Genomic DNA, 27,882 nt, shown 5'->3' with positions numbered 1-27,882 from the left:
CTCTGAACTATTTATGACCATGCACCCAGAGATGATACTTAAAATAAAAAAGTGATATGGGTGGGTTTTTTTTAATAAAATACCAAAACATTCACAACACTCTAAACAGACAAACTCTTTGTCTTAGTTTCTCAGCACTTGCTTCAACCATTTTACATTTTGTACCCTTGTAAATGAGGGAGGGAGAGATACACAGAGGGGCATAGATAGATAAGAGACGAGGGGGATAGATGGGAAGAGAGATAGAGATAGATAGATCAATAGAAAAGAGGTAAGCCGAAAGTCTCTTAAAGGTGCACAAAAATGCAATTGGCGTACCAATACATTGGTACATCGGTGTGCACTCATCAGCCAAAAAGCCAAACTGAGGGCCCAACTCAAGGCCTAAAGAACGGTCTCTAAACTAATTATGACCATGCACCCAGAGATGATAAACAGACAAACTCTTTGTCTTAGTTTCCCAGCATTCAACTTGCTTCAACCATTTTACATTTTGAAGAATAAGAAATGTAAATACTCCTCGTAAACAAGGGAGGGAGGGAAGACATAGATGTGGAGGTGGATAGATAAGAGACACAATGAGATAAATCCACCACTTGCCTCTTTAACGTCTTTGACCAGCTCCTTCGTTATATAAGGAGCAAGACCGAATTTTGTTATGTAAGACGTTTTGTTTTTTCCACAGGAGAATGTTGTAGCAACTTCCGAGTCTGGGAACACCGCCTTAAAGAGTTCACTTATGCCCTCATTCGAGCTGTACGAGTGGTGTTCCATAATTGTTTTTAAAATCCAGAGCACCTCTGCCCGAAGTGTCGGGGTTCCACCGACACCCATCATGCCACTGCTCGGCCCTTGTGTTGTTGCTAGCCTTGCCGATGATGTCTGGCTTGGCTGATGCTGCTGACGTTCGACAGTGGTGCTCGTGCCAACTCCAGGTGCATTCGGAGATTGAACCGTGCAGAACTGAGCGATGGGCTGGTGGCGGTGGAGGGCAGATGCAATGTGCTTTGAGCTCTTCATGTGAGACTCTAAAGCGAAATGACCTATAGTGGACAACTTGAAGGCCTTTCGACAAACACAGTATCTTGCTTCAACGTCACTTCCAGGAACCTCCCTCACCCAATCACAATATCTTTCATCTGAAAGCCACTGCTGATTAAAACGACACTTCCCCATGCTGCGATTCGCGGAGTCTCCTCTCCACCACGGACTCCGACGATTGCGCCGGCGCGAAAATGTATCAATATTGTTTCTTTCTTTGCGCATACTCCAAGAAATTCACTGATGTTACGCAAAACCCACATTTTCACATCGTAGAATAGTATGAGTAAATTTAAAGACCTTTGTTTAAAAAATTAAGACTTGGGCAAAGCAATTTAAGACTTTTTAAGGCCTTAATTTTGGAATATTAAATTTAAGACCCCGTGGCTACCATGTATGAGAGAATTCTCTATAAATGCACTAACTGCAATGCAGATTTGGACACGGCACAAAAAGTTCAAAGAGGAAGGCTGTCTGTGCGTCCGTGTCTCAGGCGGCGCGCATCTTGAAAATTTGTGAAATCATTCATGGAATCCACATACCTTTGAATTTCTCATTCAAATTGAGGAATAAATCTTATATTGCTCAACATTAAGCCTGTTCAGTTTCATTTGCCTCGACTATGTAGTTTCTGGGATATTTACATCTCAAATAATTTTTTTTTTTTTGAAACACCCTGTACAACTCATTGTATGAGAGAGTTATATGTTCCTGATAGCTGCCAAATGCGAGTGGACTTCAGTGAAACATCAAACCCAGTCATGAGGAACAAAGACTGTTTATTACCACCATTTTGCACACCAATCAGTACTACATAAAATGAACAAATGGCATCATCTTATCTTAAAAAGCTTTTTCTAGGATTAAACTAACAAATGCAAACATCACTGAATGACTAAAAAATTACTACGTGTTATTTCTGAACACTAAGCTCAAATATAAACAAAAATATCAGCCATGGCACACCATTTTGCAGGTTTAATAACTAATTCTTTCCCTTCATTCCTACTGAAAGCCTATCGGCTGAAGTAAACGGGACAGTCCACATGCACAAATCACTTCACAGGGAAAAGCTTAATATTGTGGCAAACTCTAAAGGTGCCAATAATTGAAACAATTTGCCAGAGGAAAAATGGTACTACTAAAAAAGTGTGTGAAAAGACAAGAACATTTTCCCCCATATGTTGTAGCCTAAAATATAACTCACCAAGTTATACGTTGTTGATGGCTGCCACATTTGAGTGAATTTCAGTGAAAAAGAACCCAGAAGTGAGGAACAAAAAACGTTTATTACCACCGTTTCGCACACCCATCAGTACTACATAAACTTAAAAAAAAAAGCGTCATCTTAAAAAGCTTGTCTAGGGTTAAACTAACAAATGCAAACAAGACTGAACATCTAAAGCATTACTACACAAATCATTCATAACATACTGATTCCAAGGGTGCGTTTAATTTGTTTTGCGTGCCACCAGTTCCAGGAGTGTGGAGGCAAGCTTGTCAAGAGTGGAGGAGGTCGATTCCATAGGTGGAGATGATGAAGGCTCAAACGGGTCATAGAGATCGCCACCAGAACGATAGTCATGCTGATAGCGATGTTCCTCAGTATAGACCCTTTCTTCCTCTCTGAGAGGTCTGGAATTCCAAGCACCCTCTGAGAAAGAAGAAAAAAGTTTCAAGTATGGAGTCATTTGATTTTTTTTTCCAAGTTGCTTTTACATGTGTAGCTTTTAGTCCATAGGGATTGAACCCTGCAGCCTTTGCTTCTTTGGTGGTGTTCATATACGCATCTCAGGCGCTGTTTACACATACCCGGGGATTTTTAAAAACGCATATTTTCTAAACTCCGTTTTCCGAAATAACTTCGTGCACACAGCTGCGTTTTTTTTTTTTTTTAATTACGTTTATATTGATCCGCATAAATACGCTGTCAAGAGCTGTTAAACTCACAGGTAGCTTGGATGTTTAGGCTGAACCTCCCTTTTCTATTAATGTAATCTGTGGAATTGACAGACGGCTGCTTTATTTCCACATGCGTGCCATCCACAGCCCCTAGGCATTGAGGGAGACCATGCATTTCCTCAAACTTGGCGACGAGGTGCTGTACAGATTCCTCCGATGTGGGCAACTTTATGTACATGGGGCCAATGTGGATGGTAATTGCTCGACATACTTGTCTCACTATGATGGACACTGTTGAGCGAGCAAGGCCGAACGCATTAGCTGTCTTGCACAGTCTACCCTCGTCAGCCAGGTAATAGAGTGTGCAGACAACTTTTTTGACAACATCGACAGAAGCACGCATGTGAGCACACTCACCCTGTATGTACGGACGTACCAACTCTGCGAGTGACAGGAGTGAGGATCGCGACATTCTGAAATTTTCCTGCCATTCCTCCGGGACGAAAACGCCATTCTCGAAATTCTCCCACCAGATAGCAGTCCGTCCAGGTCAAACCCAAAATCGCCGACGCTGGCGGTGGTACGGTCGGGCTCTTTTGGTCACCAGAAGCTCCGCAATTGCTGCCCTCTGAGCCCTAATGCGTCCCTGCTGGTCAATGAGCTTTATTCTCAAAAGCAAACAGGCGAATATAGCTCTTAATAACAGAAATGCTGCTACTCTGAGTGTTTCCATGCTTGTCATATGTACAATGGTCGCTCTTTTGTGGCGCGAAGATTGCCTAAAACTCCGTTTTGGTCTCTTTACACACAAACGCAAAACGGAGTTTTCAAAAAATCTCCACTTTTGCCGGGGTTTTTAGAAAGAATCGTTTTCAGAGGAAAAAACTCCGTGTGTGTATAAACGAAAGGCACAAACGAAGGCAAAGGTCTGCGTTTTTAAAAATACCCGGGTATGTGTAAACGGCGCTTCACTCGGGACCAAAATGAAAGTGAACACTAGCACATCCCAATGCAGCAAGTGCTTCAACCCAGAACTGAGCAAACTGCAGGAAGTGAACTAAACATGTATACGCGCTGCTAAACTGAGCTGAAAGGCACAAGCTGAACCGAAGCACAGAGCTCGACTGCTGCAGAAATGCTGCGTGTTCTGAAAAGCAAAAATACTTTGAACTAGCTATTCATATAATCATCCAATAGTTTCATTATGGGTATTGTCAGACCAATCCAAACAGCAAACAAGCCAAAAATATCAATTTGAATGTAAATGAACAAATAGCTGTGAAAGCACCCTTATCCCCCCACAAAAGAACCAAACCGGCAATATTTCTGCTCCAAGAGCAACAAATGACGTCAACAAGGCAAAGAACTGCTCATCAGTTTACCTCGGTAATCTCTTCTGTCATCTGTATGGCGAGCCATGCGTTCATCAGATCGGCCAGCTGAGCCACCTCTGTAAGGATCCCACTGGTATTCAGGCTCTTCAAGACCTCTGTTCTGCCTCATGATTTTTGGATCTTCTTCAACATGCCTTGTATTTAAATATTCCCTGGGACCCTGCAAGTCACGATCGTATCTTGCAGGCTCCTGAAAGCCTTGGTCATCGAAACGTCTTGATTCCGGCATCTCTCTGCGTTGCTCCATTTTGCTACCACTGTGATAACTGTCTGTGAAATCTGTGGAAGTCTGTGAAACCTGGACCTTTTGCAAAGGAAATGAAAATAAGAACTTAGACTGCACAAGTCAACAGTCTTACTGAAGAGAACAAATGAAATGAATTCAGTTCCTACCTGAGAGCGTTGAACTTTACTGGACTGGAACTCTTTAAGAAGGGTGCATAACTTATCCTTTAAGAAGTTAGCCTCTTGCACATTCTCGATCTGGATGTCATTCTACAAGCAAACGTAAAAATATTCAAGTAAAAATTAAGTCATGTTTATTTGCTATTTGTTGAAAGGCAAAAAAAAAAAAAAAGGGGGGGGGGGGGGGGGGTCGTCCTGTCACATTGACAACGTCGGACCAAGCAGGGGTTTGAGTCTGGACTTACCAGGACATCCAAAACATTTTCCATACGTGGAGTTACAGATGAATCCATGCTGTATCCAGAGGCCTATTAAAACACACAAGGTATTTTAAAAAGGCCTGGAAATTTTACTATACATGAAACATATGGAGGTTAAACAAAACAGATTGAGCTTGTATAGCGCTGTTAGCTTACCTGATTCTTTGTGGGACCTGCTCTTCCTTTCTGTTTATATTTTAAAATCATTTCATCAATTTGGCTAAAGAAAAAGAAAAGTGATTGGTAAAATGCCAAAAAAAACCCAAAACAAACAGTTCATCTAGTAGCTTTACTTGTTAACGACAACTTGACTGGTTTAAGGCAAGCTTTTTCCCCTATTTTTCTCCCAGTTGGGTCATGTGCCAGTTCCCATCCACTGGTTATACTACATGGCCAAATGTATGTGGACACCTGGTCATTGAAAATCCCATTCCATGAGCATTAATAAAGAGCTGGTCCTCCCTTTACTGCAAAAAAAGCCTCTAGAACTTTTGTAAGGCTTTGCAATAGATTATGGAATGTGGCTGTGGTGGCCTTCAGGGAGTTTTTCCCTTGCCACCATTACCTCAGGCTTGCTCATGAGGGATACGCGTTCATTCATTCATTTAAAATTTATATACATTTCTGTAAAGCTGCTTTGTGACAATGTCTATTGTTAAAAGTGTTATACAAATACAATTGAATTTGCTCATTCAGCTACAAGAGCATGAGAAATTGGGCGCTGAAGTCTTGCAAGAAGGCCTGACATGAATTTGGTTTACTAATTATAATACCCACAGGTATTTAGTGGGGTTGAGGTCAGGGCTCTGTGCAGACCACTTGAGTTCTTCTATACCAGCCTTGGTAAACCGTGTCTTTACAGACCTTGCTTTGTGCAGAGACATTGTCATGCTGGAACAGGTTTGGGTCCTTTTGTTCCAGTGAAGGGAAATTTTATTACTACAAAGACATTCTTTAAAAAAAAAAACCGTATTTCCAACTTTGTGGTAATGGTTTGGTGAAACCACTCATATGGCCGTTATGGTCAGGGGTCCACATACTTCAGGCCATATAGTGTAGCTATCAAAATGATAGGGTGAGGACTATGTGACCATGGCTGAATGGGCACAAAGCAGCTCTCTTCTGTATACATGAATTCCGATGCCCACAATTGGCTCGTGACGCTCTGATTGGGATTGGAAGTAAAGCCATATCTCCTTCCTGGAGAGCATGGCCAATGTCGCTCTCTTGGGCACCCAAAGACATGCTCATCGGTGCAACACAATACGCAATCCTAGTAAGGTCTATCCTCACCTCTTCTGTGCAAGCGCCATCTCTAGTGGTGAGGCATCAGAGAATCTGCTCTTCCTTTTCTTTTTTGCAGGCACATCATCTTCAGTTGAGTAGTACCTTTCTCTTTTGTTATAGCCTTCCATCTCATAAGATCCACGCCTTTCATCCACATCCTGGAAACGTTCCCTTCCTTTCTCTGTATACGACAAGCTTCTGCTCTGCCGCTGCCTTTCATCCATGCTGGATCCTGTTTCATGCTGTGACGTGTACATCGGCTCTTGCATCCTCCTACTCTCTTGATAGTCCATTCCGGACTCCCCAAACCTGTTTTCTGAAATGTTGCCATGATAATAATCATCGCCTTCTCTACTTTTATATGGCTCTCTGCTGGAATTTGTTTCTGGGTACCATTCATCATGGCAAGACTGTGGAACATCTTTGTCCGCATATCGTCGATCGCGATTCCCATCGCCTGGAAAAGTCGCCATGTTCGTTTCATCTTCCCGATAAGGTCTATCCATGTAATCTCTCTCTCGATAGGACCTTCCCTGCCCACCATCTTGAGAATATGGTGCATCATATCGGTTATCCCCTGAACTGGACGAGCGGTAAGTGACATCTTCTCTAAATGATGACTGGTCATATTGGTTATCCTCATGATAATGAGATGGCCTCACATAAGCATCACCCTCTCTATATGATTGTTTGTAGATGTTTTGCTCTCTCCTGTCTTGCCCAGAAGAGGCTCTTCCTCGAGCATCAGACAGACGGTTATGTGCTGCTCCATCATATGCTGTAACAAAACAAAAGAAACCCCCGCCTTTTTATATATTAATATAATAAATCTAGCATGAAAAAGGTACAAAAGTACACTAACATAAGAGTGTACTCTGCTCCAGTCTGAAGTATACCACTGACCTCGATTTCTCAGTGATCTTCCTTTTTCTGATCTGATGAGTGGCTGAAAGGAAAAATTAGAATACATTATTCATACATGCTCAATGCTGAAAGTATTATACATATATTTATTTTATCCACATTCACTGGATATGAGCAACAGCGTGCTCTCATTGGCTACTCTACTACTAGGCTATCCGCTCATATACCGCGAGTAGGCAGATTCTACCGTAACTGGATCCATTAATCACTTGCCCACAAAATAAGAAATTTTTCTTGTCCTTTTTTCAGTGAGGTAATATTTTCAAGATTGAAAATATGGTATTTGGTCTTCTAAAACAGCACGTCATTTAAAAATACACTGAGTATATCAATAAAAGATTTTTAAAGAATAAAGTTCTATTTCTTTGACATATCTGACAGACAGAACTCCCATTTTAAAAATCCCTTTCATTATCCCTGTTGCTATCGTCAGTGAATTTCTGTCAGATGACCTGACGATAGACTCGGCCATTATGGATCTTTGGTAGTTATCGTGTGGAAGCAGGCTTTATCATTTTTGGGTGTCAACAGATAGAGTTGAAATAGATTAACAGCGAAAAAACTATTTCGTTCACGAGAGAAGCCCACAGTTATTTTTAAAAAATGCTATCGTCAGTCTGTCAGTCAAATGCACCTGACGGTAGCAAAATTGAAGCCCTCACCACGCACACGTTGACTGACGCAAAGAGGAAATTCTACTGCGCATGATTTTTGTGACAGCAGACATTTCCTTGCGGGCAAGACTTGGAGTTCTGACAGCTAGATTTCATCAAATAAATCAAGGTAAGATTTTCAGTCAGCTATCCTGACGATAGAAATTTTTGACGATAGAAACATTGAGAATATATTTGTGCATTCATATTTACATTTTTCTGGAGGAAAACTATCGCAAGTTGAGATAAATCAGAGCCGCTTGCGACCCTTTCAGCCGACAGGCCGTTTCAATGTGTTATTTCCCCGCGAAAGTGACACAGTCATGTCTATCGTCACTGTTCTGACAATTCTTGTTGATATTTCAATTTTGAAAATAATTTTTTTTTAAATTTCAATATTTTATTTTATTACTTGGTTCTAGTGATGAGATATTTAATATTATTACTAAATTTGTCAGATTAATAATGTAAGAAACAGTTTTGTTGCTATTGTCATCCAGAGTGTCTGTCAGAATATGATGGTAGACGTTAGTTTGTCTGTCAGATTTTGATGATAGAAACCGATGTGTTTCTGTTGTCATTTAGCATGTCTGTCATGTCAGGCTTTTATTAATTAGTTACCAGGACTACTGTCCTAAAACTTACTGTGAATGTCCAAGACCCCAAATGCTACTAGAAAAACTTAATAGAATGATCAAAATAATCAATTCAGCAATTTAAGGAGATGGGACTTAACTGGCCTCTGTTATGGTAGAATCTGCCAGTAGAGGAAAACAAAATGGTGGAGCGTGTTGCTGATAAGAACGTCTTTTTATTTTTCTAGAATTATTATAGCATTTTTCACAAATTGCTACCATCATTTCACTGGTTTGTTTATAACTTAAAAAAAAATTGAGATTTTATTTATTTATTTTAAACTGGAACCTGAACATATACAATAAACAAACATCTGACACTGAAATTATTCTGAAGGGTTTTTCCTGGAAGGCAGGATATGATCCTAACCTCGGTTTCAACCTCAAAAGCCCAGTCCAAGGGTGGACAAATCAAATGTATTAGTTAGCCACTGGGCAAGTAAAAGCTCCAATGTGCTACCTAGTCCCATGAACTGAATACCTGGAAATGTAGACTTTAAAATAAATACATAAATTGGGGGGGGGGGGGGGGGGGGGGGGGGGTGTAAATAATATATGACTAGCTTGCTGAGTGCATTAATACAGACAAAAGGAAAATGAGCGAACGTGCCATCATGAAACATCTTCATGCCCTCCAACAAAACATCCAGAAGTCGTTGGTCAAGGTTCTGGCTGAGAGATCAGGTGTACTCACCTTGCATCACTCATGAAAGATATTTAAGTACTGCAAGCATTTTTATCTCTGCAATATCTTTCAATGTGAGATGACTGCATGGAGTAAGCAGAAGAATGATATAACTGCTCTGCAGGTGATGGGAGTCAGAAGCATCACAGTGCGTCATATAAATACGAAACGCATTACGTTATTGTTCTTAGAGCAGAACGTGCATTATAAATAAAAAAAAACCTTCTGTACTGGGAAAATCAGGGAGTCTTTTTTTCCCCCGCTGTTAAGTATACTTATCCCCTGGGCAAATACAAATAAACTCAATCTGGACACAATCTGCTTGCCCAAGGCGCCTGGCTTAGTGATTTGTCCACTCTTGCGTCCCATGTATGCTGCTGTTTTTATACCACGTCTTTCAGTTTTGAGTGAAAATCCATTCAAGTCACACATTTCCACTTTCTACATGTTGTGAACTACTGTACATTTAAAGTCATAGTGAAGTCTGTCGTGTTTGTACAATAATTATGCTCATTTCACAAACATAGGGAGATGTACAATACTGTGCTCAAGTCTTAGGCATTTGTAAAGAAATGCTGTAGACCAAAAATGAGCTGTAGGTTTTACTGAGCACCTTGCAGAACCAGCCACAGTTCTTCTGGACACTGTCACACTTGCTTCTTAATTTCGCAGCAAAACCCAGTAGCCTTCATTATGTTTTCTTTTTTCATCTGAAAAGTCGTCTCTTAAGCTGCTCAGATACAAACTTTTCTTCTCTAACATTTAATTTTGTGCTGGAAAAACAAACGCTTGGAACTCAGATGTTTTTGTACGGACTCAGTAATGTAGAAGTCATAAAACAGAAATCTAGAACAAAGTTTGTATTTAAAAAATAAATAAATAAAAAAGTGCCTCAAACTTTTTCCACAGTACTGTATTTGCATAAATTGTCCTGTTTATATAATAAAAATAAAAATAGCATGCTGTTATGACAACTGCACTTGCAGATGACACGCAAAACCAAAAGTTAACAACCTCCATTCTTAAAAGTAATTAGCAAACCATGTGGCAGTCAGAAAAGATAAATGTATGAATACATACCACTGGGTTTCCCCATCCCTCTTGCTTTTCTACCATTGCAGCCTTGGCCCTCGCAACAACACCTGCTTGCTTCTCGGAAGTCTTTTCCCATGTCACCAAGTCTGGCCTATTTCGCTCCTGAAAACAGAGAATTAGACTGAGGCCAAGAAGGAGAAAATGTTTACCTTACAAACAACTAAATACTTATTTCCATCCTAATCCTATATTTTGGTAGAAGAAGGTTTGTTCCTGTCCCACAATCGAAGAAAAGGTCTCAGTCTTACCAAATATTTCTGCCGGTGTCTGCGACCCACTACATGAGTGGTCATGTCATAGAGGTCCATCTGGACTGCACACAATCTGCACCTGTACCGCAACACGGCTCTGCCATCATTCGAGAAAAAATCCTCATCTTGTACCAAGGCACTAAGCCCTAAACATAGATGGCAAAAAAGTTATTACAAACTCTCTGACAGTTCATGTTGTTCTTCCAGAAAACGTCATAAAATATATTGACAATTGAATTCACTTGCCATTAAATAAAAGCATTCACATTTTGAACTTTCATATTATACACGTTTTCTATCGAACACAAAGTATCAGCACACATCACAGCTCTGTCTTACCAATAATGGGCTCATTAAGATTCAGGTACGTCAAGTACTCTTTGATACTGGTCCACTGTGGCAGTGGGACTGGCTTTGGGATGAGGCCTATAAGATCATTACAAATTAGTCATCCAAAATATTAAGAGAAAAATTAGTCAGTAATAAATCTGGGGAACACAACGCTGAGGACTTTAAATGAACTTAACCATACGGAGTTTTGTTTACACAGGTCTGGAATACAAATGCTAGCTGAAAAAGCTTTGATTTAAGTAGGTCTTTATGTACTTGCGCCATTTAAAGAGGGGTTTAATGGTTGAAGCAAACAGTTCGTCATGTTATCAATGGTAGTCTTCCAGTAATAAACTCCAACACTCATAGTTTAGATCACAGACCTGTACTGGACAGCTTTGTGAACAAAACCCTGTGGAGGGAAAAATGTAACCGAGACATTCCGCAATACATTGGTTTCAATCTTCAAAACTGGGCTATTGTGATGGTGTTTCTTCCATTTGGAGATTTCCAGTTACAGCACAGGAACAAGGCCACAATGTTGCAAGGTTTGCAACAAGCTGCAATGGAAAGAAGAGCGTGCATCAAACAGCTGAATCTGAAAGCCCTAGCACTGCATGCCAGGACGTACCCACACCAGCTCTTTGATCCAGAGCAAGTGCTTATTTCAGTGGGATTGAAAAACCTGCCAGGAAGAAAGAATTCAACTGGCAGCACGAACTAATCCATGTCCAAGTTCTTGTATAAGAGCTAACCTAGTCTTGGTACCAGATGGCTTGAGTTCCACAAACGCATCTGGCTACTAGATATAGCTCAAAGTGCTTGTCCATCAGCAATCGAAACATCTCATGGCTGCATTGCTAGTCCATCCATCAAATAAGCCTTGGTAGTCACAAGGAAGAAAAAACATCTGATCTTAGGGCTTCGGTATGTTCTCTCTCTCTCTCAGGAATGTCAGATTCATTCAACTGACTCCAGAGTTTCAATGCCTTTGTGTAGGTTTGCTTGACCTAAAGGAGTACTTGACATGTTTACCTTCACTGTGGTCAAGTCATAACCACTGAACAGGGAAACATTTCACTGAATCCGCCTGCATCGCATCTCCACCTTTTTTTTTTTTTGTTCAGCCCTTTTAAAACACCCACAATGCCCTTCAAGAAAGAGGGCTGGTTCCACTGAAGGAACATCATGCATCCAGATGATATCGTATCACCTGGGCTTCAAGACTGGAGCAAACAGACACTGGACAAGTAACAGTTCATCTTCGAGCCCCACAGTCAGGATAACAGTCTTTTGCTTCCTTTGGTAGAAAAGGTGCGTCTTCTTCAGCTCGGAATATCACACTTTCGGAAAAAATTAAAAAACCCAAAACATTAGCTGAACTTTGTCTGACGGACAATCCCACTTAACTTCTCAGTCCAGTATCAAGGTCTGCTCGATTCATTTGACTCCGGGATGTTAAACTGAATCAACATACTTGGAATTCAACACAACTGGTTGATTTCAGAGTTATTGCCTTGAGATGTAAGCAGAACTGTCTGTAGACCTTAAAAGGCACGTGGTGTCCAATATGAATCCTGGTCTCTGATAATGTGGATAATAATCTAGGACCCAAGGCTCCAAAATGGCTCAAATTCTCAAGGTTGAAAAGCAGTGATACCACAGCTATGTGTGGTTAGAAGTCCACGACAGCACAATGAACCGTGCTCTCTTTGGGTGGAAACAATTCCTATTTCACTCGCCTTTGTTAATACAACATGATACCAAGTGAGCGGCCGCTCCGTTTCTCCTCAGTCTGTGGAGATGCAGTCCCAATGGGTCACCTTCCCCGGTCCTGAAAAGGCAGGCTTTTTAGTCAAGAAGGGCCTGCACCATCTAGGGACCCATTCCAGAGAGCCCCATTATTTGCTTTGCAGTGATGTCTATAGGCAGTCTTTAAAAGAAAAAGGTGCCTTGAAGGAACAGGATAAATATACCAGACTGGTTGTCCTCTTGTGTTTAAGAGGAAACTAACACTAGGAGAAATGTAGGTTAAAATGCATACAATACACATTTGAGAGCTGAAACGTCTTCGTAAAATTGACAGAACATCTTAAAAAACAATGAGTGTTTTGGACAACATGTACAAATGCTTCCTTAGATTTTAACGCACCATTACAAATGAACACACAACTGTCTTTTTATGGCCTTTTTGTTGTCCATAATGAGATTTAGTGGTAACTGCTATTCAACAGAATGCTAAATGGTACAAATGCTCAAACTTGTCTTGACGCATTAAATGGACTTACCCTTATCAGCTAGGGCTCGCTCCCTCTTTGTAGATTTAAGGCCAAAAGTGCATGAAAAACAGGTAGAGGTGAGTAAAGCATATCAGAGCAGAGTCTTGCCAGCAGTTTCTCTCAAAAACAAAAGTAAAACATGTTAACTGCAACAAGTGAAAAAAGCAAAGTCAGCTTCAACACTTTGCCCTTTTGACCAATATAATCCATCCAGAAATCGTGTGTAATACCCACCTTACATTTTCATGACAAAGTACAAATTTGACATTTATACTTCGTCCTGTGTAGTGAGGATGCAGGAAGAAAGCAAAACAAGCAGAACTTGGTGAGCGATAACCACAACAACAATCGTAACATCACAAGGCATAAGCAAGCGTGGAAGTGACTGGACTGTGCAGAAAGGAAAGGACACTCTGCTAATAAAGTCACACTGGTACCATGTACTCTGAAGTGTGATCAGAACTAGGGGTGGGTGATCTGACCATAAGATCTTATGACCATCTTTTGGGGTAGAATCATGATCCATGATCTGAATCCCAATTCTCCCCACAGATTTAGTTGAACTCGTGATCACATGATTTTGCTCATATGGTTGCGTGGATACAAAGCCTGTCACTTTAACTCAAGGCTTAAGGCCCAACTCACAAAATCTCTGCATCCTGTTTTTGCTCCGATTTTATTCTGAAGGTTCTGACCGAAGTGCCTCGCATCTCTGCTGCTTTGATGCTTCTTTCAGGTTGTTGGTCTGCTCGCCGTTATTCTTCATCCATCATGCTGTCTGTTTAAAAATGAGTTATCCCTGGATTCCACCGGGTGTGAGGACATGAGATCCCATATACTCACAGCGACAAGATTTTGTTCCATTCTCTGCACGGCTTCAGACCCCACCAGGAGCGTCTCAGAAGCGGCACGCTTCGTCTGGCCGATTTTGCTGACTTGCTCATTTAGTCATTTTTCCTTGATTTTTGTGCTTCTACCACCTCCTGCTCTGTGCGGCATGAATGCAACTTCCGTCAAAAATAGATTAGCCGTGTATTTTTAGAGGACGAGCAGAGCGGACAACTCTGGGACGCTTCTGAAATGCTCTGCAGCACATCTGGTGGAGCCACAAACATTGACTAGACTGGCAGCGATCAGCTTTGGCAGCCACGTCGCAGCCAGGAATGCAACGCAGCCGCCCCCGGTAGAATCCAGTCCATTGAGCGTAGTCCCAATTCTGTCACAACCAATCACGCTTTTGTTTAGCTCCTGTGGTCCCTCCTCCTCTCCGCTCCTGCCCAGCCTGCTTAAGACAGCTGTCTGTTCTCGCTCCCCGTTAGTGGAATGACCTTTCCATTGAGGTCAGAACTGCCGACTCCCTGACCACTTTCAAACACAGACTGAAGACTCACCTTTTTGGACCGCACATCTCCACTTCCTCCCTGCCCACTGTGTAACTGCATATCGGTCTAGACCAACCCAGGTTGTGTACTGTCTAACCTGGGGTTAGCCGTTTTGAATCTTATTTTTCTCTATTTAGTTGCACTTTGTATGGTTGAATTGTTTTTCCTTGGCCGTTTGCTGAGTATTGGTACTTCAGCAGAATAATACACCAAGTATTATTCTGCCACTTGTTCAGTTGGCACTAGAACTTTCTTGTCTAGAAGTACAGCACTTCATGCACCTGACTTTTGCACTTCTTGTACGTCGCTCTGGATAACAGCATCTCCTAAATGCCACGTAATGTAACAATGCAATGTGGAGTAGGAAAGTTTGAACAGCGCTGTTAATTATTTAAAAATGCAATCTGTATGATTTCTCTGAAGAGCAGATCATATGCCAAATTAAGATCGGCCATGATATAAGATCATCAGATCGCCCACCCCTAATTAAACCTATACATTTCAGCACGCCAACCGTCAGTCACATCGAAATTAGTCTCTGCCTCAGATGCTCCACATGCAGCTCACTGAGCGTTTCATACATTTTATACACTTGGTTGCTCGCAAACTTCAGAATCTTGAAGTAGTCAGATTGGATTTCCACTGGGAAAAACATTCGAGTAATGACAATGATATTTCTAGAGCAAGATTTAGTCATAGAATTAAAATAAATAAATAAATAAATCTCAGGCGGCACAGTGGTGTAGTGGTTAGCGCTGTTGCCTCACAGCAAGAAGGTCCGGGTTCGAGCCCCGTGGCTGGCGAGGGCCTTTCTGTGTGGAGTTTGCATGTTCTCCCCGTGTCCGCGTGGGTTTCCTCCGGGTGCTCCGGTTTCCCCCACAGTCCAAAGACATGCAGGTTAGGCTAACTGGTGACTCTAAATTGACCGTAGGTGTGAATGTGAGTGTGAATGGTTGTCTGTGTCTATGTGTCAGCCCTGTGATGACCTGGCGACTTGTCCAGGGTGTACCCCGCCTTTCGCCCGTAGTCAGCTGGGATAGGCTCCAGCTTGCCTGCGACCCTGTAGAACAGGATAAAGCGGCTACAGATAATGAGATGAGAATAAATCTCACACATCAAGTCCTCTTAGACTAAACCAAATAGAGAGCTTTGTTTGAAGCGGTTAGTGGTGAGAAAACATGTTTGGTTCTTTGCAGTGCCAGCTAAACAACCTCTTCCAGTGAAAGGCGGTTGTTCTTGGCCAAGTTTAGGGACAATGTACCAGAATCTCAAGCAAAAAAAAGTTAGAAATCTGGCTTTCAAGATGATCCAGAAAACAGAAGTGGAAAAATGATTTCACAAAATGGACCATAATTCAGCAGTTCATTTAGAAGGCAAAACTGCATAAAATCTGACGAGGAAAAAGAAACGGTAAAGCTAGAAACAGGTTTGTGCCGAATCAAATCTTTGTTCCGTAGATCTTCCACACACAGGGTCTTGGTATATGCTCAATCCTGCTGTGCTCTTTTAGAACATCATTCATTTGATTTGTACACCATCATCTTCCAATGGATTCACCCACAACCTTTTCTACTTTAATGAAGGCTCTCCAGACCCCAGAACAGGGTGTGGCTCCGGGAAAATAAGACACTGGTCAGTTTAAACCTGACAGTGATTGGCAAGTGCGCAGCATTTCCTGTCATGTGAAACAGGCCAAGCATAAGGAACTGCAGAGACAAAACCTGAGCCCAAAATATGGCAAGTCTTCCAGTGCAAGACAAAGAATTGGCACTGCATCAAGGGAATAAAGTTCATATGAGGAGCTTGATTGAAGCATCAAGTGGAACTGATCATCACAAGAACATGAAGGAGACACATCTGGAGGCTTCACACAGCAGGCGTCTTCAGATCGGAGGAACTATTTCCACAGCTCTTAGAACTGTTGGAGGAAGTTCCCCCTTTTTGTGTCTCCGCACTGCAGGAACTAATTAAAATGATCAAAGATCTTAGAATGCCATTTTGAGGGACTCGTTTTAGCTCCCACTTCAGGGTAGGTACTCTCCCAGCACAAGCGGAACCATGAGTGACGTACGTGTACCATGACTGGTCCAGACAGGAGTATACATTGACTGACCACTGGCAACTGCCATTTTTAAAAATCCGTGCAAAACATTAGCTGTGTGAACAACAGCTCTTAACTTCAGCGCTAAAAATGAAGGGGGGTGGGACATCAGAAGAAATACAGCGCGATTTTGACACTGAAACCAAATATAGATATCTTCGCTAGCATTTCTTGCTAACGCCACACTAGCAAGCCATCTTGCGTCACTTCAGTGTTCCTACTGGGGTTGTGAATGCAAACAGAAAAAAAAAGCCTTTGAAGGCATGTAGTTGTCAAGGAGCTCCTCAGTGGATAGTAACGGCATCATGGAGGATCCGGTCGTCTACACCCGATTATTTTAAAACTGTGATAGTTTTGGAGAAACCCAAAGACCGAGCAAGACAAATGATGTGATCATGCTGAAGACAGATGGTGGGATATTGTTTGGAAATGTAGAGAATTTTGACAGGCCAGATAACTGGATCATTGAGAGAAGAAACATGTTATAAATGTCAGCACACAATGTTGTCATGACAATGGAACAATTTATAATAAACAATAAAGTGAACCTTCTTCCATTGTTGTTTCTCTTTCTATCCATCTCAAATTATCTCGATCTCTCACCATATTCATCTCTCACGATATCAATCTCTCTCTTTACACCCAGCTATCTACCCATCTATGTCTCCGTATTCTGTTCTCTCTCTTTTTTTTTGTGTACACACACTTGTCTATTGCCTGATCCCATACTTGCCAACCCTCGCGATTTCGGTGGGAGGCTCCCGATTTTAGCCTCCGCCTCCCGATTGTATTTGTTAAAAACTGGATAATCTCCCGGTTTTGGGAAATCCCTCCCGCCAAGTTAAAAATACTCCCGATTATGTCCAATCGGAATCGTATGAGAAACACTGCTGACGTCAACTGATTTTTAACCAATCAATGAACAGAATGACAGTCATTTCCGTAATGTAGGATTCACCCAGGCTGTCCGACATTTTTTACAAGCATGCATTCATCATGGCCACTAAACCCAATACCAAACGGCAAAAATATGAATGCATGGGAGAATACCAGGTTGCATGGGAGAATGAATTTCCATGGATAAGCAAATGTTCGACCAGCCAGTTACACATTTTAAGCTAAAGATACCTTAAATCAGAATATAATGGGCATTTGTGTGTGAAATTAAACTAGTCTTCCAAACCATTTCAGAAACAAACTGTACAACTTCTAGTGTTTAGTGAAATTTTGCATGACAGAGAATTTGTTTGGAGAGTGTATTTGAATAGTGCGGTCGTGTCTTAGTGCTATTTTGAATGTGTGTTTAAAAGTTTTAAGTGAAAGTTTACAAGTGAATTATCTGGAAAGTGATTGATTTTGATAGAGTTTTGAGGTTTTAAGTGAAAGATTACTAGTGAGTATTTTGGTTGTACTAAAATTTTGCATTCGAGTGAATTTCTTTGTGGAGCATATTTTGATAGTATGGTAGTATTTATAGTGCCATTTTTAAATTTTGTTTGAAAACTTTCAGTCAAAGTTTGCAAATGAGCAAATTCCTTTGATGCATTCCGATAGTATTTCGATAGGATTTCTAGTGCTTTTTAAAAATTCTGTTGGAAAGTGTTTAGTGAGAGAGATGCATTTTAGTCGTACTAAGACAGTGCAGTATTTATTTAATTGAGTTGTTACTATTTTGGTTAAATCTTAATAAAATTTAATGTATATATGATGATATAGTTCTCTGTGTTTTTACATGAGCTTACAGAAGGAAAACACATTTGATGCAATCCAATAATACTTTCATTCACTGTGACTATTTTAAGAAATGATAAACATTCTTCTAAAGCATCACTTGCGTTATTTTCTGTGGGTCTCTATGTATATAATATTCAGGCATGAGATTTTTCAGCTAAAAATCTGATTTAAGACTTTCCTTTCATTGTTATTATTTTAAAATTCAGATTTTTCACTCTGAGCTCTCTCATGCCTGATACATGAATCTCATAACCTATAGTAACTGATAGAACAATATCAACAATTCAAAAACTCTTTAATTGTATAAATTTCAAATGGTTTGCAATTAATTGGGATCCACTATCATTTCAACCGCACATCAGACCCTCGTCCAATTGAAAAGGTCGTTCACGCACTTTTCTCCCCCATGACAATTTTGAAAAGTTGGCAAGTATGTGATCCATACATCTCAATATCTACCTCTCTCTCTCTCTCTCTCTCTCTCTCATGTTATCCATTTCCATATTGATACATCTTTCCATCTTTCTACATCTACTGCTCAATCCATCTGGTTAATTGTTACATACAGCTCTATCCAGGGGAAGCCATGGCCTAATGGTTAGAGAAGCAGTTTTGGGACAAAAAAAGGTTGCCAGTTCGAGTCCCTGGACCAGCAGGAATGGCTTAAGTGCCCTTGAGCAAGGACGTAACCCCCAACTGCTCCGGTGTCACGGTCTGATCGTGCGCTGTTATAAATTTACCATGCGCAGACCGATTTTTTTTTCTCTGTCAACTTCCGGGAAGTCTAAATTTACCATTTCTTGCTGCGATTTTGTACCGAGCATTTCAACACATTTATGGACTAATAGAACGCAAATTGTGACTACAATTATGAGATTTGATTATACAAGAATGGATTGGATTGAATCTTATTAGTATGTGTGTAAACAAAGTTAATAAAGTTGTTCAAAACACTTTACATTCTGACTTCGTTCTTTCATATATACTTAAACCAAAATTCATGAAGATAAAGTTCATCATTCCTGGCTGCTGGCTGGTCCTGATCAGCCTACTTAGTGCATAAACTGGAACTAAAACACGGGTCATTCATTCATCAAGATAAAGTGAAAATTTATTTGTGGATCAAGTATGAACGTAAATCCCATATCATATCGGGCTGGTAAATTCTGACTAGGCCCAATGACAGGAGTCTAATTATACCAAGTTGGTACATTTGAGAGAATAACTCAATTATTATAATCATGAGGAGTCTTACTTAAACAAATCAATATTCATCAAGATAAAGTAAATAATTCAAGTATGAACATAAATCTCATATTAGGCTGGTAAATTCAGACTAGGCCCAATTATTCTCGTAGTCGGCGTGACGTCACGAACACATGACAACAGGCCCAATATTTGACTAGGTGAAAACATGTTTTACCCAACTTTGTTAGTGTTCAGTGTTTTAGTAAGATTTTAGTAAGATTTTGATAGTTTTAGCTTAATATACTCGTAGAGTGTCCTACCAGTATCAAGATAGTTTAGCTGCTGAGGATCTAGCTTGTTATAAATTGAAAATCAGTGCTGTTGGACTGGAGTTATGTCCGTACAAGCAAGGGTGGGACAGGTGTCAAAACAATGGTGACTTATGGGTTTTTGCAGACAGATTTATATTATGAAGCGTCAGCAAGTTTTCAGAATGTTTATTGTGGCAAATTCACCTATTACTGCTCATCTGTCGGCAATTAACTCATACAATAACAGAGCTGTTACTATCACTTAAAAACTCATGTCTATTATAAATTCTTTTCTTCACTTACCATTGATGAAATGACAAGCACATACATATGTATAGTTAAATTTGGGTTTCCATAACTTTCCATAGTTAACAGATCCATCAGCTCTCACTTCACACCTGTTTACAGCCCTCAACCATTTTTCTCTCCTTTTACCCGATAATGGTATCATATGAAACTTTAAATCTTCATTTTTTATTGAATTGGCTGTACAGCCTGCTACACAACACCGTTTCGGCATGCTAATAGCATAAAAAAAACTCTCAAATTTGAACTAAATTGCTATAATACACAAACAGGCTTCTCCCTCCCTTTCACCTAAACCAATATGGCGGCTGGGTTGTCATGGAAGTCAAATGACCAGTGACCTGGATGTCCGACTTCGAGAATACCAAGTTGGTAAATTTATAGTGTGGTAAATTCAGACTGTGGCTGCTACAGTTTAAATTTACCTGGTAAATTCAGACCGTGACACCGGGTACACTGTTCAAGATAGGAGTGTCTGCTAAATGCCTGTAGAGTAGAGTGGGGGAAAAAGCCCCCGTGGGGTAATATGCCTCCGGCCTGTTTTACCCAAAATAACCACCAGATGGCGCAAAGTTACATTTCTATTGTTGCTATGGACTGGCTTGACAACAGGGATATACAAATATCCACTGTGGATTGCATATCAGCAACGCAGGAGAGAAATCAAATTTCATGGTAAGTGATATAATTTTCAGATATCAGTAAAACTGTATTTAGATAGCTGCTATTTCGTCAGATATCACAGCTGTGTATGTGGTATGAGTAGACAAGTCAGTAGGTTAAAAAAATACATTAGGTATAAAAAGTTGAATCACATTTTGAAAGACAGACCCTTTTTTGTAAAAGTGTAGTCTGTGGGGTAAAATGCCCCCTTAATGGCAGGGTAAATGGCCCCCAGGGGGCATCGTTTCCTTTTATCATAATTACTGTATTTCATACATTTCTGAATAGCAGATACATAGTTTTTAATAACATCTCGCTTACCTGGTTGAGTAAAGCAAGTAATCTGAACTTAATATTAAAAAATAATATTAGCATTATTTATTGATGCACTTGTTCTTTGTTAATTCATGTTCAATCCACACAATTATATTGAAATTAAAATGCGAAATATAATAAAATAATGCATCTATTCATTAATTCAGGGATGTTTTCTTGTTTCTTTCACATTATAGGCTTAAGTAAACACTTTTGCTATCCAAACAGCTTTTTTTTTTGAGTGAGGGGGCCTATTGCCCCACCTCAGGGGCCTTTTACCCCACTGGGGGGGGTAAAAGGCCCCCTTGGCACAATGTTTGTTTTTGTTAAAAAAAAAAAATAAGTATTAACTTTAGGTGGCATTATTGTTCCTATCACTGTTGTCAAAAACTATGATTAAAACAACACATGGTTCATTTCAACTTGGAGAAAAACTGAATTTTCCTTAAGGGGGGCTTTTTCCCCACTCTACTTAATGTAATGTAGCTATTTCTTGTGCCATCCATTTGCCCCTCTACCCAACATCATATATATCTGCCCATCACTTGTGGCAGTGATATCTATCCAAATCTACCTCTCTGTACCTACATATTTCTATCCCTCTAGCCACTTCTCTCTCTCTCCATCCACCGACTGCTCTGGTTTATTTGCAGTTGATTATGTGGTCAATATCAGTAGGAAGTATTTCACACCAACCAGTTTAAAAGGGTACATACCTTCAGATGCTGTAAAGTGGTCAGATGGATCTTATAGTTTGTATCCCCTCTTATTCTTTTGTCACAAATCTGTAAAAAATAAAAATAAGAGACACTTCTTTGTATGAAGTCAACTTAACAATATTTTCAGTTTCTCACCATGAGAATCAACACTAATCCGGGTTACTGTGTCTAGAATTAAAAACACTTCCAAGTCTTTACTAGGTAAACCTCGGATTGTTTGAGATAGCTGTTTAAATGTGAAGATATGATCAGAAGAGATTCCGTTACCGTGCAGTCGATAAACGTGTTGGACTCTCCGTCATCGTACACAGTGAGGAGGTCGGCCATTACTACCCGCCGGCTAAACACACCCCGCACTCACAAAGCGAACAAAAAGCGACTGCTTCGAGAATATAATCAGCACGTTAGTGATGTGTTGTGAGTTAAATGATAAATTACCGTCTTTTTGCACAGTAAACAAGTTAAACAAAATATCTTTCTAAGGGTTTGGAAGAAACTAGCTGTAATGGCGGTCGCTGTCTCGACGAGGAGGACGAGTTAGCGGATGCTAGTTCGCTAACTTCCGGAATAATGCGGAAACTCGAACAGAAGCAGGATACACTGAGTTTATAAATTTACTGAAACTACGGAAACCTAAAAAATTATACTGAATATTTTACAAACACCTTCTTGTTCAAACCACCGGTGGGCTAATGTACGGGTATTTTCTGTTATTTCGCCTCCTCCGCTAGTTTTCACTACAGAATAAAAGCTGGATGGAAACCGGAAGTTGGCGGTGACGTGCGCGAGAGGCAACAGGAAATACTATACACGACACACTACACACTGCACCAGATTATATACTGTACACTACACACTGCCCCAGCATATATACTGTACACTACACACTGCCCCAGATTATATACTGTACACTACACACTGCCCCAGCATATATACTGTACACTACACACTGCCCCAGATTATATACTGTACACTACACACTGCACCAGGATATATACTGTACACTACACACTGCCCCAGCGTATATACTGTACACTACACACTGTACCAGGGTATATACTGTACACTACACACTGCCCCAGCATATATACTGTACACTACACACTGCCCCAGATTATATACTGTACACTACACACTGCCCCAGCATATATACTGTACACTACACACTGCCCCAGATTATATACTGTACACTACACACTGCACCAGGATATATACTGTACACTACACACTGCCCCAGCGTATATACTGTACACTACACACTGCCCCAGGATATATACTGTACACTACACACTGCCCCAGCGTATATACTGTACACTACACACTGTACCAGGGTATATACTGTACACTACACACTGCCCCAGGGTATATACTGTACACTACACACTGCCCCAGGGTATATACTGTACACTACACACTGCCCCAGGGTATATACTGTACACTACACACTGCCCCAGCGTATATACTGTACACTACACACTGTACCAGGGTATATACTGTACACTACACACTGCCCCAGGGTATATACTGTACACTACACACTGCCCCAGGGTATATACTGTACACTACACACTGCACCAGCATATATACTGTACACTACACACTGCACCAGCATATATACTGTACACTGCACCAGATTATATACTGTACACTACACACTGCACCAGGATATATACTGTACACTACACACTGCCCCAGCATATATACTGTACACTACACACTGCCCCAGGGTATATACTGTACACTACACACTGCACCAGCATATATACTGTACACTACACACTGCCCCAGCATATATACTGTACACTGCACCAGATTATATACTGTACACTACACACTGCACCAGGATATATACTGTACACTACACACTGCCCCAGCATATATACTGTACACTACACACTGCACCAGGATATATACTGTACACTGCACACTGCACCAGCATATATACTGTACACTGCACCAGATTATATACTGTACACTACACACTGCACCAGGATATATACTGTACACTACACACTGCCCCAGCATATATACTGTACACTACACACTGTACCAGGGTATATACTGTACACTAGACACTGCCCCAGGGTATATACTGTACACTACACACTGCCCCAGGGTATATACTGTACACTACACACTGCACCAGCATATATACTGTACACTGCACCAGATTATATACTGTACACTACACACTGCACCAGGATATATACTGTACACTACACACTGCCCCAGCATATATACTGTACACTACACACTGTACCAGGGTATATACTGTACACTAGACACTGCCCCAGGGTATATACTGTACACTACACACTGCCCCAGGGTATATACTGTACACTACACACTGCACCAGCATATATACTGTACACTACACACTGCACCAGCATATATACTCTACACTACACACTGCACCAGGATATATACTGTACACTACACACTGCCCCAGCATATATACTGTACACTACACACTGCCCCAGCATATATACTGTACACTACACACTGCCCCAGGGTATATACTGTACACTACACACTGCACCAGTGTATATACTGTACACTACACACTGCACCAGCATATATACTGTACACTATACACTGCCCCAGCATATATACTGTACACTACACACTTTACCAGGGTATATACTGTACACTACACACTGCCCCAGGGTATATACTGTACACTACACACTGCCCCAGGGTATATACTGTACACTACACACTGCACCAGCATATATACTGTACACTACACACTGCACCAGGATATATACTGTACACTACACACTGCACCAGCATATATACTGTACACTACACACTGCCCCAGCATATATACTGTACACTGCACCAGATTATATACTGTACACTACACACTGCACCAGGATATATACTGTACACTACACACTGCGCCAGGGTATATACTGTACACTACACACTGTACCAGGGTATATACTGTACACTACACACTGCCCCAGGGTATATACTATACACTACACACTGCACCAGGGTATATACTGTACACTACACACTGCACCAGGGTATATACTGTACACTACACACTGTACCAGGGTATATACTGTACACTACACACTGCCCCAGGGTATATACTGTACACTACACACTGCCCCAGGGTATATACTGTACACTACACACTGCACCAGCATATATACTGTACACTACACACTGCACCAGCATATATACTGTACCCTGCACCAGGATATATACTGTAAACTACAGACTGCACCAGCATATATACTGTACACTGCACCAGCATATATACTGTACACTGCACCAGGATATTATACTGTACACTACACACTGCACCAGATTACATACTGGACACTACACACTGCACCAGCATATATACTGTACACTACACACTGCACCAGATTATATACTGTACACTACACACTGCACCAGCATATATACTGTACACTACACACTGCACCAGATTATATACTGTACACTACACACTGCACCAGATTACATACTGTACACTACACACTGCACCAGCATATATACTGTACACTACACACTGCACCAGCATATATACTGTACACTACACACTGCATCAGCATATATACTCTACACTACACATTGCACCAGCATATATACTGTACACTGCACCAGCATATATACTGTACACTGCACCAGGATATATACTGTACCCTGCACCAGGATATATACTGTAAACTACAGACTGCACCAGCATATATACTGTACACTGCACCAGCATATATACTGTACACTGCACCAGGATATTATACTGTACACTACACACTGCACCAGATTATATACTGTACACTACACACTGCACCAGCATATATACTGTACACTGCACCAGGATATTATACTGTACACTACACACTGCACCAGATTATATACTGTAAACTACAGACTGCACCAGCATATATACTGTACACTGCACCAGCATATATACTGTACACTGCACCAGGATATTATACTGTACACAACACACTGCACCAGATTATATACTGTACACTACACACTGCACCAGCATATATACTGTACACTACACACTGCACCAGGATATATACTGTACACTACACACTGCACCAGCATATATACTGTACACTGCACCAGGATATTATACTGTACACTACACACTGCACCAGATTATATACTGTAAACTACAGACTGCACCAGCATATATACTGTACACTGCACCAGCATATATACTGTACACTGCACCAGGATATTATACTGTACACAACACACTGCACCAGATTATATACTGTACACTACACACTGCACCAGCATATATACTGTACACTACACACTGCACCAGGATATATACTGTACACTACACACTGCACCAGCATATATACTGTACACTACACACTGCACCAGGATATATACTGTACATTACACACTGCACTAGCATATATACTGTACACTACACACTGCACCAGTGTATATACTGTACACTACACACTGCACCAGGGTATAAACTGTACACTACACACTGCACCAGGGTATAAACTGTACACTACACACTGCACCAGGGTATATACTGTACACTACACACTGCCCCAGGGTATATACTGTAGACTACACACTGCACCAGGGTATATACTGTACACTACACACTGCACCAGGGTATATACTGTACACTACACACTGCACCAGGGTATATACTGTACACTACACACTGCACCAGGGTATATACTGTACACTACACACTGCACCAGGATATATACTGTACACTACACACTGCACCAGCATATATACTGTACACTACACACTGCACCAGGGTATACTGTACACTACACACTGCACCAGGATATATACTGTACATTATACACTGCACCAGCATATATACTGTACACTACACACTGCACCAGCATATATACTGTACACTGCACCAGCATATATTCTGTACACTGCACCAGGATATATATACTGTACACTACACACTGCACCAGGATATATACTGCACACTACACATTGCACCAGCATATATACTGTACACTACACACTGTCCCAGGGTATACTGTACACTCCACACTGCCCCAGGCTGTACACTACACACTGCACCAGGGTATACTGTACACTACACCAGGATATACTGCATACTATACACTGTACCAAGATATACTGTCGACTACACCCTGCACCAGGATATACTGTACACTACACACTGCACCAGGAAATACAGCAAGCTACCTACAGTACCAGGATATACTGTATCCTACACACTGGGCCAGGATATACTGGACACTGCACCAGGAGATACTGTACACTACACACTGCACCAGGATATACTGTACACTACACACTGCACCAGGATATACTGCATACTACACACTGTACCAAGATATACTGTAGACTACACTCTTCACCAGGATATACTGTACACTACACACTGCACCAGGAAATACAGCAAGCTACCTACAGTTCCAGGATATACTGTATCCTACACACTGGGCCAGGATATACTGGACACTGCACACTGCACCAGGAGATACTGTACACTACACACTGCACCAGGATATACTGTGCACTACACACTGCACCAGGATATACTGCATACTACACACTGTACCAAGATATACTGTAGACTACACACTGCACCAGGATATACTGTACACTACACACTGCACCAGGATATACTGCATACTACACACTGTACCAAGATATACTGTAGACTACACCCTTCACCAGGATATACTGTACACTACACACTGCACCAGGAAATACAGCAAGCTACCTACAGTACCAGGATATACTGTATCCTACACACTGGGCCAGGATATATTGGACACTGCACACTGCACCAGGAGATACTGTACACTACACACTGCACCAGGATATACTGTGCACTACACACTGCACCAGGATATACTGCATACTACACACTGTACCAAGATATACTGTTGACTACACACTGCACCAGGATATACTGTATACTACACACTGCACCAGGATATACTGTATACTACACACTGTACCAAGATATACTGTAGACTACACACTGCACCAGGATATACTGTATACTACACACTGC

At 41.0% G+C, this 27,882-nt stretch overlaps 1 protein-coding gene across 1 annotated transcript; it reads right to left on the bottom strand.

Moving 5' to 3' along the window:
* Positions 1–1,803: 1,803 nt before the first annotated feature.
* On the bottom strand, positions 1,804–22,588 carry si:ch211-13c6.2 (uncharacterized protein LOC100000125 homolog). The gene is made up of 13 exons (XM_060942860.1): positions 22,128–22,588; positions 21,858–21,926; positions 13,151–13,175; positions 10,872–10,958; positions 10,530–10,678; positions 10,267–10,383; positions 7,193–7,235; positions 6,296–7,067; positions 5,159–5,222; positions 4,988–5,050; positions 4,731–4,832; positions 4,326–4,641; positions 1,804–2,695 (listed from the first exon to the last, which is right to left on the bottom strand). The coding sequence occupies exons 1-13, from the start codon at positions 22,185–22,187 to the stop codon at positions 2,493–2,495; spliced, it is 2,070 nt and encodes a 689-aa protein (XP_060798843.1). The 5' UTR covers positions 22,188–22,588; the 3' UTR covers positions 1,804–2,492.
* Between the last annotated feature and the right edge of the window lie 5,294 nt (positions 22,589–27,882).

The sequence above is a fragment of the Neoarius graeffei genome, chromosome 16 (genome assembly GCF_027579695.1).
Source record: "Neoarius graeffei isolate fNeoGra1 chromosome 16, fNeoGra1.pri, whole genome shotgun sequence".
Taxonomy (NCBI): Eukaryota; Metazoa; Chordata; class Actinopteri; order Siluriformes; family Ariidae; genus Neoarius; species Neoarius graeffei.
This window is presented reverse-complemented; position numbering and strand designations above follow the sequence as displayed.

Excerpts from the sequence above, each read along its gene's own strand:
- si:ch211-13c6.2 (XM_060942860.1), bottom strand. The coding sequence starts at position 22,187 with ATGGCCGACCTCCTCACTGTGTACGATGACGGAGAGTCCAACACGTTT. Across the intron at positions 10,959-13,150 it reads GCGAGCCCTAGCTGATAAGG|GCCTCATCCCAAAGCCAGTC; the intron begins GTAAGTCCATTT and ends ATGATCTTATAG. Across the intron at positions 5,223-6,295 it reads ATGGCGCTTGCACAGAAGAG|CCAAATTGATGAAATGATTT; the intron begins GTGAGGATAGAC and ends CTTTTTCTTTAG.